The sequence below is a fragment of the Haliotis rubra genome, unplaced genomic scaffold (genome assembly GCF_003918875.1).
Source record: "Haliotis rubra isolate DU_JTF1 unplaced genomic scaffold, ASM391887v1 Scf435, whole genome shotgun sequence".
Taxonomy (NCBI): Eukaryota; Metazoa; Mollusca; class Gastropoda; order Lepetellida; family Haliotidae; genus Haliotis; species Haliotis rubra.
This window is the reverse complement of record NW_025767119.1, coordinates 203756-222573: the sequence shown is the minus strand read 5'-3', so window position 1 is coordinate 222573 and position 18818 is coordinate 203756. Positions and strand designations below refer to the sequence as shown.

The window sequence follows — 18818 nt, the reverse complement described above, 5'->3', positions numbered from 1 at the left end:
AATGATAATACCCTCAAAAATAGCATTACCCTTATATGAGCCACGCAGAGCCCTGAGATCAGGCGGACAATATCTTCTCCGTGTTCCAACACCCAGCAAAACCCGCTTTGGCGACCGCAGCTTCTCCAGAGCAGACCCTCTTCTCTGGAACAGCCTTCCAGACGAGATCAGATCCACCAGAGAACTGACTACTTTTCAGTCAAAATTAAAAACCCACTTTTTCACTGTAACATATTGTTAACCATTTGCAGTTTTTGTGCAGGCTCCGAAAAGCGCTTCTGAGCAGTAAGTAAACTGGATACAAGCGCTATATAAATATCTAGTTATTATTATTATATTATTATTATATACGCCGAGCCGGTAGACGAGGAATGAAACTCCTACAAAGAGGCGTACATCAGACCGTATTACCCTCGAGAGAAGCATACAACGTATTTAGCTTACCACCATGTTAAATGTACAAACTGTCATTTTATTTTATTTTAAAGATCGCTACAGACAATATGACATGTAAACCAAATCGCGTCTGCCTCTCGACTGGAATTTTAACATCAGTAAAACATATTCTGACAAGCTTAAAACTGCTATAAAAACGATTGATTATGATTAGGTTGAGTGTGCAAACGACTCAATGTATTAAACAGTTTAAATAAAGCAGTGTTGTACATAGTGAAATCAAAAACAGCTAATCGCACGGTTTTCGAACTCCGGACATGCGTCATATTTTCTTTGAGTGACATTTTATCACTATGATGGGGTGGGAAGGGGGGATGCATCATGCCACTATAGTGGATATATAGTCAGAGCATAAATGCTTGACACCGGTACAAGAAGCTGCATCATGCTTGACAACGGTACAAGAATCTGTATCGAAACGTCGCTCTCACGAATAAAAGAAGTTGTTATCCATAAAGTTTGTTCTATATTGCGTCATATTATCACGTCATACGATTGTTACCGATGCAGCTTCTCGACGGAGAGCTTAGCGGTGTCCCTTCCTGGGAGGGGTGACACGGAAACTTGTTAACGCGTCATTGACCAATAAAATTAAAGTATTTTACATGAAGGTAAGATAATACGTCAATTGACAACGTTCCTCTCTACATATTACCACCCAGTCCACTACCTTGTCGGTGATCAGTGGCAATACTACGTTACACCTTCTGGAAAATGTAGGTGGAAGTCTAGAAAAACATTCACTAGATATGTAGGAAGTTCTTATCAATTAGGGGCGGTAGGGTAGCCTAGTGGTTAAAGCGTTTGCTCGTCACGCCGAAGACCCGGGTTCGAATCCCCACATGGGTACAATGTGTGAAGCCCATTTCTGGTGTCCCCCGCCGTGATGTTGCTGGAATATTGCTCAAAGCGGCGTAAAACCAAACTCAGTCATTCAGTCTTATCAATTATATGTTGTACCTCGTTAGGATGAGAAAGCCACAATTACTCGGTGCGCCTAGTGGCTGCAAGAGTTGTTTACTCCCCAGGGAGTTGAGATTGATAATGCGATGTGCCGTTGAGATTGACACCCAATGATCGAGGGAACAAAATACCAGCGCCTTGAGCATGCACCAGTGCGTGGATATGTGCGCTATATAAATGTCCTATAATAGATATCCTAGAATAATAATACGTTAAGAAAATCTGTCTGGCTCATCTTTGCCTGTTGTATGTTTTTGTTTTCGTAAATAGTATGTTCTTGCTTGTTTGTCCACCAATAAAGTCATCAGGCTCTACAGGAGCAATCATTCTTTTCAGATCTTCATCCCGCTGTGTAATCGTAAGTCTACCATTGTATTGAATATGGTCGCTAAAAAGAAACAAGTACAATGTACCGGTTTTTAAGATGTAATGGCGATCGACCTACAGTGTTTCCTGTACGTACCGCGCTAATTTACTCTTTTGAAACCTTCATTTCAATACTGTTAGTTTTACAGGTAACTAAGTCCTACACTGAGAACCGCAATTTTATTTCTCTAAAACTATTATAGTGCCAATTACATGGTTTTCGTTTCTGTGCCAACCATAGTTGAAAGTTGATGTGTACATCTGTTATCGTTCTTGAAATGATTATGAGTGAGTAAGTGAGTATGGTTTTACGCCGCTTTTAGCAATATTCCAGCAATACCACGGCGGGGGACACCAGAAATGTGCTTCACATATTGTGCCCATGTGGGGATTCAAACCCGGGTCTGCGGCGTGAAGAGCGGACGCCTTAACCACTAGGCTTCCCCACTGCCCCCTGAAATGATCATGAGATAATTCATTCGAATATGTAACCAAAGGCCAATAGGACAGCTTGTTCAAATTAAGGTGTAGTGAGTGAGTGAGTTTAGCTTTACACCGCTTTTAGCAATATTCCAGCAATTTCACACATTGTACCCATTTGGGGAATCAAACCGGGTCTTCGAGCGACGAACCCTTTAACCATTATGCTACCCCACCGCCCCAAAGGTTAAGGTATAAATGTTACAACAAGCGAATCCTAAAAATAACAACGATCGATCTGTGTGAGGATCAGACGTGTGCCTTTCGAAAGACACTTCGATCCCAAAGTCCTTTGGAAAATATATATTTCAATCCTTTATGGTAATAAACTCATTACGAGGTGATAGTATTCTCAAACATGATAAAAGTTTAAACATGTGTACTTTCTGTTTCAGACATTTGGCAAAACCTGACAGATCGTTAATCATGGCAATTACAATTAAATTGTGGGTACTGATACGAATACGAATAACTGATGCTTACCCAGGAGTTTTGTGACGAGAGTCTTCTGCCCTTCGGTCAGTTTTTCCCCGATCACAGGGTTCAGGAAGTCTTCCCAGGTCACGGCCGCCAGAGCGCTTAAGCCGGAGGACGTGGAACTGCAAGGAGACGCAAGATAACTTCATAGTAGATGGTGATGTTTGTGGGTTAGAGTGTAGATACAGACTCCAATATGTACACACTGCCAGAGTGAAGAAACACACAATAATTACAGACGAGAGAGGTACAGCCTTTGATAGATCAAACCGTACGTCATTAGTTTATGCATGAAATCCTTAAAAGGGAAAATGTTTGTCCCTGAAATGAACTGAACCCGATCGTTCATCCATACTAAACAGTTCCTTAAAACTAATAATTTCTCAACTGAAAACTTCTCTATAGTGAACAGTTCTCACCTGAGTGTTCCATTAAACTGAACAGTTCTTACCCGAGTGTTCCACTAGACTGATTAGTTCCTACCTGAGTGCTCCACTAGACTGACTAGTTCCTACCTGAGTGCTCCACTAGACTGATTAGTTCCTACCTGAGTGCTCCACTAGACTGAACAGTTCCTACCTGAGTGCTCCACTAGACTGATTAGTTCCTACCCGAGTGCTCCACTAGACTGATTAGTTCCTACCCGAGTGCTTCACTAGACTGATTAGTTCCTACCCGAGTGCTCCACTAGACTGATTAGTTCCTACCTGAGTGCTCCACTAGACTGATTAGTTCCTACCTGAGTGCTCCACTAGACTATTAGACTAGACTTTCCTACCTGAGTGCTCCACTAGACTGATTAGTTCCTACCTGAGTGCTCCACTAGACTGATTAGTTCCTACCCGAGTGCTCCACTAGACTGATTAGTTCCTACCTGAGTGCTCCACTAGACTGATTAGTTCCTACCTGAGTGCTCCACTAGACTGATTAGTTCCTACCCGAGTGCTCCACTAGACTGATTAGTTCCTACCTGAGTGCTCCACTAGACTGATTAGTTCCTACCTGAGTGCTCCACTAGACTGACTAGTTCCTACCTGAGTGCTCCACTAGACTGATTAGTTCCTACCTGAGTGCTCCACTAGACTGATGCCTAGACTAGTTCCTACCTGAGTGCTCCACTAGACTGATTAGTTCCTACCTGAGTGCTCCACTAGACTGATGAGTTCCTACCTGAGTGCTCCACTAGACTGATTAGTTCCTACCTGAGTGCTCCACTAGACTGATTAGTTCCTACCCGAGTGCTCCACTAGACTGATTAGTTCCTACCTGAGTGCTCCACTAGACTGATTAGTCTCTACCCGAGGCGCTCTTACCTGGAGTGCTCTAGACTGATTAGTTCCTACCTGAACGCTCCACTAGACTGATTAGTTCCTACCTGAGTGCTCCACTAGACTGATTAGTTCCTACCCGAGTGCTCCACTAGACTGGACTGAGTTCCTACCTGGAGTGCTCCACTAGACTGACTAGTTCCCTACTAACAGTCTCTATCTGATTGAACAGATCTTACCTGAGTGCTCCACTAGACTGACTAGTTCCTACCTGAGTGCTCCACTAGACTGAACAGACTGTTCCTAGACTGATTAGTTTCTACCTGAACGCTCCACTAAACTCCAGTCTCTATCCGGAATGATTAGTTCCTTACCTGAGCGCTCCACTAGACTGTTTAGTTCCTACCTGAGTCCTCTAAACTAGAGTCTCTGATTAGTTCCACTACCTGAACAGTTCTTACCTGAACAGTGCTCCACTAAACTGATTAGTTCCTACCTGAGTGCTCCACTAAACTGTTTAGTTTCTACCTGAACGCTCCACTAGACTGAACAGTTCTTACCTGAGTGCTCCACTAGACTGATTAGTTCCTACCTGAGTGCTCCACTAAACTGAACTTAGTTCCTACCTACCTCACTAGACTGATTAGCTCCACTAATGTACTGACTGAGTTCTCCTGAGTGCTCCACTAGACTGATTAGTTCCTACCTGAGTGCTCCACTAGACTGGACTACCTGAACGCTCCTACCCGAGTGCTCCACTAGACTGACTAGTTCCTACCCGAGTGCTCCACTAGACTGACTAGTTCCTACCCGAGTGCTCCACTAGACTGAACAGTTCCCTACCCGAGTGCTCCACTGAGTGCTCCACTAGACTGTTAGTTCCTACCGAGTGCTCCACTAGTTCTATCCGAAATGTGAAGTTCCTACCCGAATGCTCCACTAGACTGATTAGTTCCTACCCGAGTGCTCCACTAGACTGATTAGTTCCTAACCGAGTGCTCCACTAGACTGACTAGTTCCTACCCGAGTGCTCCACTAGACTGACTAGTTCCTACCCGAGTGCTCCACTAGACTGAACAGTTCCTACCCGAGTGCTCCACTAGACTGATTAGTTCCTACCCGAGTGCTCCACTAGACTGATTAGTTCTACCCACCTGAGTGCTCCACTAGACTGTTTGAGACTAGTTCCTACCCGAGATGCTCCACTAGACTGATTAGTTCCTACCTGGAAGTGCTCCACTAGTGATCTACCTGGTGCTCCACTAGACTGACTAGAGTGCTCCACTAGACTGACTTAGTTCCTACCTGAACGCTCCACTAGACTGAACAGTTCCTACCTGAGTAGACTCTCCACTCCACTAGACTGATTAGTTCCTACCCTCCACTAGACTGATTAGTTCTCCAATCTACTAGACTGGACTGTGATTAGTTCCTACCCGAGTGCTCGACTAGACTGATTAGTTCCTACCCGAATGCTCCACTAAACTGAACAGTCTCTATCCGAAATGAACAGATCTTACCTGAGTGCTCCACTAAAAAGACAAGAGACGAACAACCCTGGAAGACCTGGATATCCCAGCACGTCCATCACAAAGTAGGGTATCAGCTGGAATGAACAATGTCAGTGAGATTTTACACCGTTTCAGTGGTATAACAAAAACATCCCTTCGCGGGACACCAGAGCTTTATGTCATACAGTGTACATTTGTAGGAATTCGAGTATGATCCTTGAAAGTTTGAACCACTAGGCGATCATCACAGACAGGAATAACATACTTGTTCTCTTGTAATCTGCATCGGAAACACACGGGTATATTCTAGCCCAGTGTGCACCTAAGCCTATCCACGTACTCTATGAAAATGGAGATGGAGATGTTAGCTTAATGGTTGTGTCTTTATTTTTTAGCCAAATGAAACATTTCTAACAAGTTTTGTTGTATATTTCCTCCATTGATACATGATCCTCATACTATCAGCTCCCACCTGGTTTGAGTTTCTGATGTATTTTGCAGACAGTGGATCACATCCCAGTTTTGCGTAATGGGCGAAGGTAATGATCCCCGCAAGGCACACAATGGTCAGCAGAAGTAAGACACCCAGTACATTCAGCATCACAGACCTGCAGTGGAGATTGTTTAAACAGCGATAAGAAATAACTCCACAATTTCAAATATGAAATCAACAAACGCGATATAAAAGTCACTGTACACACATGTATATCGCTGATGTGCGTCAAGCTATAATCACTGGATTGTCTGGTCCGACTCGACTGGACTCGATCGTTTACAAACCATATCGTGCAGCTGTAATCCTGATGTTAAGTACAGCTGTAATCCTGATGTTAAGTACAGCTGTAATCCCGATGTTAAGTACAGCTGTAATCCTGATGTTAAGTACAGCTGTAATCCTGATGTTAAGTACAGCTGTAATCCTGATGTTAAGTACAGACTCATGACATTGTCAGAATCGCACAAACGACCCCACTTTCAAGCTGAGGTTTCTTGTGGGTGAGGAAAGGGTTTTCTCGCTTCAATCAGAACGGTGGAGGAGCCCACGCCCTTTGTATGCTTGTGTAAACGGAAGGTGTTTCCAGGGTCATGCTTACCCTTTCCGTGAACACCTGGTGTTATACTTGTTCAGTGACCTTTTCATTGCCAATGCCATCACTGAATGCCATTCTATATCTAAACGTATCTCTTTCAGCAGGCAATCCTGACTAAGTGTTCTATACAGATGACGTTTTGTAAAGGTTAAGGTTGTCCAGTCTGCATATTTGTAATTGTCTGGTTGGCATTCTAGAGGTATGTGAGGCAATAATGAAGCAAATGACTTCATGGATAACATCTTCACGTTAATTGCATAGAGCGAAACTTCGGTGTAGACTCTTAAACCTCTATCAAGCTATATTGCTTGATAACAACGTCTTGTCTATTTATAGAGCAACGTTTCAGTGTAGATTCTTTCACCGTTATCAATCTCAACAGCTATTTCGGCTTGATAACGGTGTACGAATCTACAGCGAGACGTGGCTCCATGCAATAAACAAGACGTTGGTATCCATAAAGTTGTATGCTTCATTACGTATTTGTAAGTATTGATGAGAGTTTGCTTGTACCACCACCCTATATTTCGGGAAAAGGCTACTTTTTGCCCATTTCGTATGCTTAATCTTTTTACTGTGATTTAATGGCAAATATTTGTGATGTTTAGTATCGTCGGGAATCCCTCGTTGATTAATCTTTAACAAAAGGTTCCACAGTTTTGGTTGGTTGGTTGGCAGCGGTCTGTAAATAATCGAGCTCGACGTCCTATTCTGTCCCTATGTACCGTGTAATCTTCTTGGACGAGAGTCGATTCGGCCTTTCACATGCGGACGGACGTGTCAGAATATGGCGAAGATGAGGCCAAAGTTATGCTGATCAGTGTGTGATGGAAAAGAATGGGGCGACCCGAGTGTAATGGCATGGGCAGGTATTAGCTACAAGACACTAGGGCCACTTGTGTTTTAAAATATTGGCCCTGGGAGGGGGGATGGTGTGAATGCTCAGTGGTACATTGATCAGGCTCTCCAACCCCATGTTGTGCCATTTTTTGACAGACATCAGAACCACATTTACCAGCATGATACTGGGAGACCGAATGTTGCAAGGGTAACACAACAACATCTGCAACATCACAACACTGCTGTTCTGCCTTGGCCATCCATGAGTCCCGACCTAAACCCAATTGAACATTTGTGGGTCAAAACTCAAAGACGACTGAACCAAGTTCGTGTAAGGCCAACAAATGCTGTTGAACTTCGAGGAGCAGTGCTACAGACAGTCACCAACATCCCACTGAACTTTACCAACAATTTGGTGCATTCCATGTACAGGCGTTGTGCCGCAGTGGTAAATGCAAATGTCGGTCATACAGGGTACCGACTTTTGTGACCTTGTGACCTTGATACCTGATCATCCAAGTCTCCATGAATGTTACGGCCAAACGTTTGTGGACCAAATGATTTTTGCAACTGCTAACCTGTATGCATGTATCCATTCCATATTGACTTCTGAAAATGTTATAATTGTTTATTGGACTGCACTTGCGTTTCTTTTTCCTTTCAGTATATAATGTACTTAATTCTAATAATGCTGATATTATCAAATTTGTTGCCATTTTCAAAAAACATTTGATGTCCTTCCGTAAATCACATGTCAAAGTCGGCGAACCTGACCACCTGATCCCGTAAGTCGCCTCTTACGACAAGCATGGGTTACGGAATCCCAATTCTAACCCGGATCTTCACGGGTTAGGTTCCACAAAGCGTGCAGGTACTTTTGTACACTGTAGCTATCATACACACCATTTACGTTCGCTGTGATGAGGTTGACAAGGAATAACGTAGACAGTTTTATGGGTTTACAAAGTTTTTCAGTATAATTTTTTAGTTACATATTATGTAGTATGCAACATATATATATTACAGTTACAAGATACACTTAAACATGTTAAGTTAAGCCATAAATGTGCAGTTATGTCCAGGTTAGGAACACGTGGGTTGGACTAAAATAGTGTCACGTTTTATGGTGTTTATTTTTGCTTGACTGTTATTCGTGATTAGTATCCTCATATTTGGGGTCTTTGGACATGTGGTCTTTGGACATGTGGTCTTTGGACATGTGGTCTTTGGACACGTAGGAAATTCTGTTGTTCGTGCAGAAACAAATTAAAACATGAATTTATTTATCACAATTCTCCAAGTTAAACATGTTAAATTACACAAGTATTTGTAAAGTTTGTTTTGGGAAACTTGAGCCAAAGTAAATGTATTTCATCCCAAACACATACTCTAAGGATACTTTATGTTACTGAATAGCATAAACTGTGTAAACTTGGGGCATATTTATGGTTGGTAATTAGTACTGTGAATTAGAAAATCTTTCGATCATGTTTTAGGTGGAACTGACAACCGACAATATTCAGAAATGCAAGCAATAACACTGCGGTGTATGGTGAGTGAATTTAGTTTTACGCCGCACTCAGCAATATTCCAGCTATATGGCGGCGGTCTGTAAATAATCGAGTCTGGACCAGACAATCCAGTGATCAACAGCATGAGCATCGATCTGCGCAATTGGGAACCGATGACATATGTCAACCAAGTCAGCGAACCTGACCACCCGATCCAGATAGTCGCCTCTTACGACAAACATAGTCGCCTTTTGTGGCAAGCATAGGTTGCTTTGACCTATTCTACCCCGGATCTTCACGGGTCCTGCGGTGTATATGTAAAGAACGTCCCGAGTACAAGAATAAAAAACCTTGTTATGTCTACAACACGTTAGCAATCATATACTCAATGTGTCACATTGCATCTTACATTTTGGCCTTCTGCAGTGTTGGCAGGGAGCAGTAGCGCTGGACACTGGCCTGGTTGACCCCGAAGGTCGCTGTCCAGGATACCATACCACCAACGACCAATGACCAGAATGTTTGGCGGACGGTTGGATCTGGGTCAAAGCTGAAACAGGTTCAACGCAAGCATACATGTCAGAGTCACTGAACAGGTTTGTTTGTTTGTTATTTGTTTCCAGCAATGTCACGGCTTAATGAAGAGTGAGTGAGTATGGTTTAACGGCGCTAAAAGCACTATTCCAGCAATATTATGGCAGGAGACATCAGAACTGGGCTTCACACATTGTACAAATGTGGGGAATCGAACTCAGGCCTTCGGCGTCACAAGCGATCGTTTAACCACTAGGCTACCCCACCACCCCAGAATGGTCCAAAGTGATGCAGGCCATTTACTAATTATATAAGCTGATGGTACCACTTCGGTAGCATGAAGATACTTTTGAGCCAACAGTTTTCGTTATTTCACTTCCCCCCTTCTATTTTGAAATTTCAGCTTTTGTTCTTGTTAATTCGTAATCTCTGGTATTTTTGTTAGGTATTTCAAGTTCATTTCTAAAGCTCGAAATTTTAAGTATTTTTCTCACTGCTTCCATCATTTTCTCGGTATTTCAATATTTTCAGTGAATTTCTTTACGTTAGATCGATTATTTTCTCCTCACTTCCATTATTAGTTACTCGAAAATTCGAGTTTTGAAATAAACATCACATTACGAGCGGATCGACCTTGTTCTGGGCCCTCTAGCTTGTCACGTGACAAATGACTTATCATGGTCAGTTTGTATGTGACCTGCTGTAAATCAGGAGATTAATGTGTCACGAATTTAATGCGAGTCAGAGGGTCTATTGTAAAAAGCGTCATGAAATTAATGCGAGCTCAGGAATCTGTGTTGATGATAAAATGTGACAACCAGAATCTTTGATGTTAATTTTCTTTTCACACTTGTTATTTACCAAATAACATAAATTGAGCTTTTTAAGCAATGAATGGAAATGAGCTGACGATGTTTTGATTACGCTGCCATGTTTGATCACGTGATTGCTTGCTACTACTTGTCTTATGACAACATTTATAAACGATAGTTACCATGTATACCTTGATTGTCCAACCATCAAAATGTTCTGGTCAGAATTTAACAATGTTATAACTCAAGCCCTTGGTAAAACGTATGAAATGTCAGACCATGATATTCTATTTTGTTGCAGTGGTAACCACTTACTCAACCACATTAGGTATTAACTGTAGGTATTAACTATTGGCAACGCGCCACATTTTCGTAATGAATATAAAAGGACACAAACCTAGCCTCACCATCTACAGAACATTATTAAAGGACGTCTATGAGATTGAGAAATCTATCGAGAATATGAAACACTTTTACTGAAAATGGAATGTCCTAGATGCAGTCCTGTAATTTATATTTTAGTCTTCCAATTCTCTGTAATATTAGCTAGCATTTCAATTGTTTAATCTATATTCCCAGTACCATATCCACATTGTCTGGGGGCGGTGGGGTAGCCTAGTGGTTAAAGCGTTGGCTCGTCACGCCGCAGACCCGGGTTCGAATCCCCACATGGGTACTATGTGTGAAGCCCATTTCTGGTAAATCCCGCCGTGATGTTGCTGGAATATTGCCAAAAGCGGCGTAAAACCAAACTCAGTCAGTCATTTGTTGACGGAAAAGGTATATCTCTTCCCGATTGGAAATTCAAGACGCATACACGCACACTAAACCAACAGTTCACGAGCGGAATGTCATACGTACTCAAAGAAAGTTATTCTTCCCCATTCTTCGTTTATTCTCCAGACTTCTCCGATGCCTCCAACCACGATGGATCCCTGAAATGATGTATAATGTGTTTTACTATTACCTAAAAATGTTAACCATTCTACTTATTTTGGGTTTACTTTAAGCATGATGAACCATGTATTATAACAGTGGTGGCCATAAAAGTTCCAAATCCAAGGATTCAACCGAAGAACCCAGTAACTTTGTTTTACCCTGAACACGTGGAAACTGTATTCAGGGGCCAACCAATGTACCCATTTAAACTTTTACAATTTGTAAAGCATATACTGAAAGCTCTACTAAACAGTACAGAGGGTGAATGAAATTTGCTTAAAATTCCACGAATCATTCATTTCAGGTATAAAAAATTGACCATTTCGTATAGTTGGTATTTCGTGTACCATTATGCTCTCAACTAGTGTTTATCTACTTGTGTTAAAAAGAACTCAAAATGACCTAAAACAATTATATTATAGTATATTATGTATCGACATAATATATTCCCAATAAAATAATGCTGAACCAATATTTTTTTAAAGATATTCATTCTGCGATACTTTTTTTCCCCAGACATACCTGAATGACTATTGCCAGTAGTCCAGCAAACATCACCACTGATTGAAACATGTCTGTCCACACAACTGCTTTCATTCCACCCTACAATAAGACATTCGGCAGCTATGATCCAGGTGAATAGAAGTATACGTGCATAGTATGTAGTGACGAGCAGCGGATCAACAATAACAACAACAGGTAATTCATTTAGTAAGTCGCACACAGTTGGATAGTTATCTCCCAATTGACAGACACCCATTTGACAGACAGTCGATTGACAGACACTGAACTAGAAGGTTAATTAGGGTAACACCTACGTCGTATAATGGAACAGTCCACTGTCTAGTGAATAGAGCAGGGTGAGCCTGAAACAGGTTCGTTACTGAGAAGTTTGATTGTGTATTAATAGAACTTTGTTGTGATTAAATGATAATCTGTCTCCTCTTCTCAAAACTGTTTTTACGATCAGTTATTATCGAATATAAAATCAGGTTTGTCACTGAGAGGTTTGATTGTGTTTATTGATTGAAACATATGTTATTCATTCGCGAAAAGGATTGGGCACAAGTTTTCCAACTTGGAATAGCCCTCTCCCAATAACAGCATATGTACAACAGAAGTTAACCGAGAAAACGTGTTGTTGAGAGACATAGATATGTACATATTTGAAAACATTCTGATTTCAGCAATTGAGAAACCTGCATTGGCATGTAAAATAAGATTGATGCAAACCAGTGTTATAATTTTAACAATACGTTCTAACGATTGTAACAGTCTATGTCTTTGAATAATATACAATGGACATTCAAGGGAGTAATGAGAAACATTCTCACATCCATATCCACGTTGACACGATGCTTTTTTACAGTACAACCAGAAATTATTGAGAATTTAAAGATTCTATTTTTTTTCTCTCATTCCTCATGTATTATATGTGAATATTAGCAGAACATAACTCCATATTCAAAGACGGGTGAACAGTTAGTATTTTGTCTAGTCACCAAGGGCAGAAATGCAGGCGTCAATGCGGCGGGGCATACTACAGATCAAAGAAGTTAGAAAGTCGCTGTCCATGCTGTCTGATTGACACTTTCTTTCATAAGTCCCCAAACATTTTCTATTGGATTTAGGTCCGGGCTATAGCTTGGCCAATCTAATAATGTTGTATTTTGGGTTCGAAACCAGGCCTGTGAATGCTTTGTACGATGTTTTGGGTCGTTGTCCTGCTGGAAAATCCAAACATTTCCATAGAACACGTGAGCAGATGGAAGTAAATGTCCCTCGAGAATATCTGTGTACCGCTCACTGTTCATATTCCCTTCAAATACACAGAGGGGCGTTGCCACTAACACAGATATGCCTCCCCACACGTTAAATTTCGGACTATACTTTGGGCGCTGATACAAAGGTGTTTCAGTTTGTTTGGTCCAGAATGTCAGAACTTTCATCTGAGAAAATCACATTGTCCCAGTTAAAATTTCTAATTGCTGTAAGCACCAGTTCAACCTTTGCTCTTTTTGTTCAGGTTTCATGATCGGTGATGGAATTCCTCGACTTTTCTGCCAACCCAGTTCTAATTGTCTCCTTACAGACAGCCACAGTTCCTCTATCAATCATATCCAGCCTTAAGTTTTCTAAACACCTTCGTTTGTTTTTAGAAACAATAATACCAAGCCGCCTCCTGTCACCGACAGTCAATTTTCCGGGCCTACCTACGCCTCCCTGGTGCTCAATGCCATATCCTTTTGCAATATTTTTCAAAACACGATAAACATTGGACAAAGGGATGCCTGTTCTACTTGAAATCACTTTAGCTGATCTGATGTCCCTGTTATAATACTAAAATCAACTTCCTCTTCTCTAAATCATCCATACTGAGGATCACTGAAAATGTCGTCTGCTAGCAAGTAAACAAAGGGGGTAACTCTTCACAAACTATTGAAAAAAGATTAACGGAGTTGTCTCTCTTGAATGAAACCAAGCACTTGATAGCTGGTCAAGGATGTTTATAGTAGAAATCCAACTAAACATATTCCTAAAATTCTCAATATTTTCTGGTCATACTATCCATTTATTCCAAATAAATCATAATTAAGTGCATATATCTTATATCCTAATCTTGTGTGCAAAACGCTTAACTTCCTTATTCCATATGAAACTATTTAGGTGTACATTTTTCTTTCACGATGCAACAGAGTCTCGACTTCTAATACCTAGGGGAATATTATTCTACGTTTTAATTGCTTGTGGAATAAAAGATGATGTTGAGTACCTCAGTCTTGTACATGGTTAGCCAGAAATTATTGGAGTTTTTTAACAAATAGCTTGTCCGGTTGCCTACTACAGGTGGAAGTAAATCCTGAAGAAAAACTCGTGTTGGTCTGTTTAGAAGGAACTTTAAGTTCTGAAATGCTCCAATCATTTTAGATGTTTTTGACAATGTTTTCAATATGATGAGAAAGTTAAACCTAAATATTGACAAAAATCAAAAGTTTTTATGGTGCAGCAATCAAAATACAAATTAATGACATGTATTTTCGACCATCTTTCAGAGTAAATGATATAGTTCCAGTGTTTTCTGTGCTTTTATTTGAACTATCTTATTATAATCTGTAGGTAACTACTGATTAGATAGGTAGTAACTACTCTGTTCATTGAACCGTAAAATGTTGTTGCTTTAGGGTGTCTGCGAACATGCCTGTCTGCGTAACGTGGTGTTCTCGTTTACCCACCACAAAATCACTAACCCGTGTACACTAATCCTCTTTAGTCCCTTATCATAACTTTAGACAATGTATATTAATGCAGACTTGTTCTCGTCACTATATAGCTGGAATAATGCCGATGTGACGTAAAGCCCAACTCAACTCAACTCAACTCATAACTTTAGGGTGGTGGGTAAGTGAGAATGACCCTGCGTAATGAGGGGATGGGGCCAACCGGAGAATAATACCAACAAATTGTAAACAGGCTAACTGGACGGTAACTGAAGAGCTGATTGACTAATTTTATCTGTAATTCAACTTGATGTTGACAAAGTGACACTCCAATGTCCAATGATTGACTCAGTCAACTATTCAATCATCATCCAATCATCCTTTACGATGTACATCGAAACGCCGCTTTGTGCAATAAACAGGAACTGTTTATCACTGAACTGGCATGCTTCGTTATATATCGGTATTGTTTATTGCAATATAATAGAGATCTGTTTGAGAATGTTCAGTTTGTGAATGACTAATCTTCTGAATTTGGGTTAAGTTCTGCTGTAGTAAACTGCTATTTTCCAAATAGATCGCAGATTAGAAAAACTGATCAAACGTTCTTGTAACCTCTTTCATTAAGATGGCTGTGAAATGAGCGAGTACATATCTTGAGATTGTACACACTATAGAAGGTACCTGGAAATATATAACAGTTTTAGACTTTTAATTACAAGTGTTTTACATGTAAAATAATACAAGATGGATAATGTGTCACAATGTTCTCGCATTGAACAGTATTATTCCAGAGCCGCAAGTGAAGTCCCCTCGCAGTGTCAAACCGGTGAATACACCGCAAAACGTCAAGTCTATAACTCGAACCGAATATCACCTGATCCAGGAATGACAAAGGGAAGTAACTAAGCACAATGTGACGCTTGCGACAAACACCCGTTCCTTACAATTATGATCACTGAAGTTTTAATCTGAGATTTTTGTACTGCCTCATTCACCACAATTATTGCAGTGTGCTGTACCCACCAGTGAGGTGTAGAAGGTCGACACCAGGCACACAATGATGATGCTGGCCCACGTCGGAAACCCAGTGACTGAAAACCATGCAATAAGTTCAGACATACACATACATACATACATACATACATACAAATACTTGTACAGCGCCAATATCGGTAAACCGCTCAAGGGCGCTTTGGCTCTAAGATGGTATTGATATCACATAGAGTTCAAATGCTTCAGTGAAGAGACAAGTCTTTAGATTTGATTTAAACACAGCTAAATTGTGTTGTGTTCTGAGGTGAGATGGGAGATTGTTCCAGCGATGAGGGCCAGACTTCTTTAGTGACCTGTCACCATATGTTTTTGTCCTAGTCACAGGAATTGTCAAAAGACACTGATGATTTGATCGGAGGGAACGTGCAGGAGTATAACGGTGGAACAGATCTCAGATGTACTGAGGAGCTTGACCGTGGATACTTTTGAAAACAAGGAGTAGATTTTTATATTTTATGCGGTAATGGACGGGAAGCCAATGAAGTGAGTGAAGAACGGGAGTAATATGGTCCGATTTCTTTGACTGAGAGATCACTCTGGCTGCAGTATTCTGTACCTTCTGAAGCTTATGTATAAGATCATTTGGAAGACCCACAAGAAGAGCATTACAGCAGTCAAGACGAGATGTTACACATGCCTGAATAAGAGATGCTGTAGTCTTGACGTCCAGGTATCGTCGAATCATGCCGACGTTGCGAATGTGGTAGTACGACCCTCTACAGATGTTATTGATGTGTGGCTCCATGGACAGTAAGTAGTGTGGCTCCATGGACAGGGAGGGATCAAAAATAACTCCCAAGTTACGCACCTCAGGCTTTGGCTGAATCTCACACTGACCGATGCTGAATTCAGGAAGAGTGATACAGGTTTGGAGACGCATAGGGTGGAAATCTGTTTTATCATCATTTTGTTTGAGGTGATGTGACGTCATCCAGTTTTTGATGCAGCTGACACACTCTTCAATGGTGAGAAATGAAGACACAGCTGATGAGGAAAGTAACGGATGAAAGTTATGTACACCTGAGTGTAGTCAGCATATAAATGTAGACAAAGATTGAAGGATCTGACGACATCACCTAGAGGAGATGTGTAAATGGTTAAAAGTAGAGGTCCAAGAACCGATCCTTGGGGCACGACGTAAACAAGATTCTTAGGACTGGAGACGTGACCATCAATGATCACAGATTGATGTCTACTTGATATGTAGGACACTGAAGAGCAGTGCCTCTAATACCCATCCTTGCCTCATGTGTGGGCATCATATAGTACGGTCAATAGTATCGAAGGCACTACTCAGATCGAGTAGAACCAATACTGCAGCAATATCTTTGTCAACAGCTCCCAGGATGTCACTGTGCACTTTAACGAGTGCGGTTTCCGTGGAGTGGAAATTCCGGTATGCTGATTGCACAGCTTCGAAACACCAATTTAAGGTCAAGTGTTCCTTGAGTCTTGTTCTGACCACACGTTTAATCAACTTTGAGGTGAATTGTAAATTTGTGACAGACCGATAATTTTTTTAGTGTTCTTGATCTAAACTTTTCTTCTTCAGGAGTGGAGTTACAATGCATCCGGCATCAAACACTTCTTACGCGATTTATTGACAACAGAGCTCAATATAGGGGCAAGGTATCCAGAGAGTTCTTAAGAAGCCATGTAGGTATCATACGTACCTTCTCTTCGTGCTGTGTATCCTACAACTGGTTATTAATGAAAAGAGTTGTGATAAAGATATGTTTTTGTCTCAGATTGAGTGATTTGGGTGTTACGTCTATTGTAGCATTCTTCCAGTAATATCACGGCAGGGGACACAAGAAATGGGCTTTACACATTGTACTCATGTGGGAATCGAACCCGGGCCTTCGGCTTGACTAACTGACTGTATAGCCACTGTCGCCCCTTTCTGTCTCAGATGTTCGGCATATGTATGACAACTGGTTATATCGTTGAAATGTAATCATGGTATCAGTTGCATATACACTTTGCTACGGGTGTCATATGTAAATATTCCGTTACAAGTCTCAGTTACGTTTGATTTACTGGCGTCCTCAAATTTCTTTTGCTTTGTGCAGGGACCTTCGTTTAAGAATGTATATTGGATTTTCTATACCTTAATTTACTGTAATAACAAATGTGAGTGACTTTGCAGTCTTATCCGAATAAAATGTGAACTTTTCATTTGCAGCGTTTTGTTTTAACTTAATAGATCTACATACCCGCTTCCAAGGCCGTTGATGGTGCAAACGATGCAACTCCCATATACAGCACCTGGAAGTGTCAGAATTATCAACGATGTATTTCAAAAACGCTGTTATAAATGGATATAAATATACAAGGAAAAACGTACTCACTCACTCACTCATGCATCCACTCACTCACACAACTCGTCACGATATGGCTGAAATATTGCCGATGTGACGTTAAATAATAACTCACTCACTCACTCACACAACCACACACCGAGTCATTCACTTACTCACATACTCTCTCACCCACACAATCACATACCAATTTACTCACTAGCTCATTAACTCAGCCACACACCAACACACCTAATCACTCACTCGGCCTCTCACTCACACACCAAACACACCCATTCACCAACCAACACACCTTTTCATTCACTCACTCAACCACTCACCCAAATAACCACACACACTCACACACTCGCCCACACACCAACATAACCATTCACTCACTCACCCACTCACCTCAACATAACCACACACACGCACTCCTTCCCTCACCCGCTCACACAAACACACACCCATTCACTCACTAACTCACTCCCTCGCCCTCTCACCCACACACCAACACACCCATTTACCCACCCACTCACACACTCCCACTCACCTACTCACCCACTCACACACTCCCACTCACCCAATCACACACTCACACGCTCACACACTCCCACTCACCCACTGACCCGCTTACACACTCACCATCTGCACTATCATGATAGATGTCCCTGTCAGCTTTGCGGAACGGGAGTTGAAGCGCTTCTCCAGATACTGAAACAACACAAGAATTGTAACGACAAGGTGTCGGATGTGTATTCGTGTGTCTGATAATGCTGTGAAATCCTGCCACTGAAACAACACAAGTAGTGTCACGGCAAGGTGAGGGTGTGTGTATTCGTGTGTCTGATAATGCTGTGAAATCCTGCCACTGAAACAACACAAGTAGTGTAACGGCAAGGTGAAGTGTGTGTATTCGTGTGTCTGATGCTGCTGTTAAAACCACTGAAACAACACAAGTAGTGTCACGGCAAGGGTGAGGGTGTGTGTATTCGT

General features: G+C 41.4%; 1 protein-coding gene across 1 annotated transcript in view; it reads right to left on the bottom strand.

Annotated features, from left to right (window-relative positions):
* The window catches only part of LOC124289187 (sodium-coupled monocarboxylate transporter 1-like), a 57602-nt gene that overhangs the window by 13013 nt on the left and 25771 nt on the right, over positions 1–18818 (bottom strand). The window contains exons 2-10 of the mRNA XM_046725787.1: positions 18468–18536; positions 17739–17790; positions 15493–15560; positions 11771–11851; positions 11171–11244; positions 9373–9513; positions 5994–6129; positions 5531–5616; positions 2749–2864 (exon numbers count right to left, since the gene is read on the bottom strand). Coding sequence (XP_046581743.1) covers positions 2749–2864; positions 5531–5616; positions 5994–6129; positions 9373–9513; positions 11171–11244; positions 11771–11851; positions 15493–15560; positions 17739–17790; positions 18468–18536 — 823 coding nt within the window. The remainder of the gene's footprint in view (positions 1–2748; positions 2865–5530; positions 5617–5993; positions 6130–9372; positions 9514–11170; positions 11245–11770; positions 11852–15492; positions 15561–17738; positions 17791–18467; positions 18537–18818) is intronic.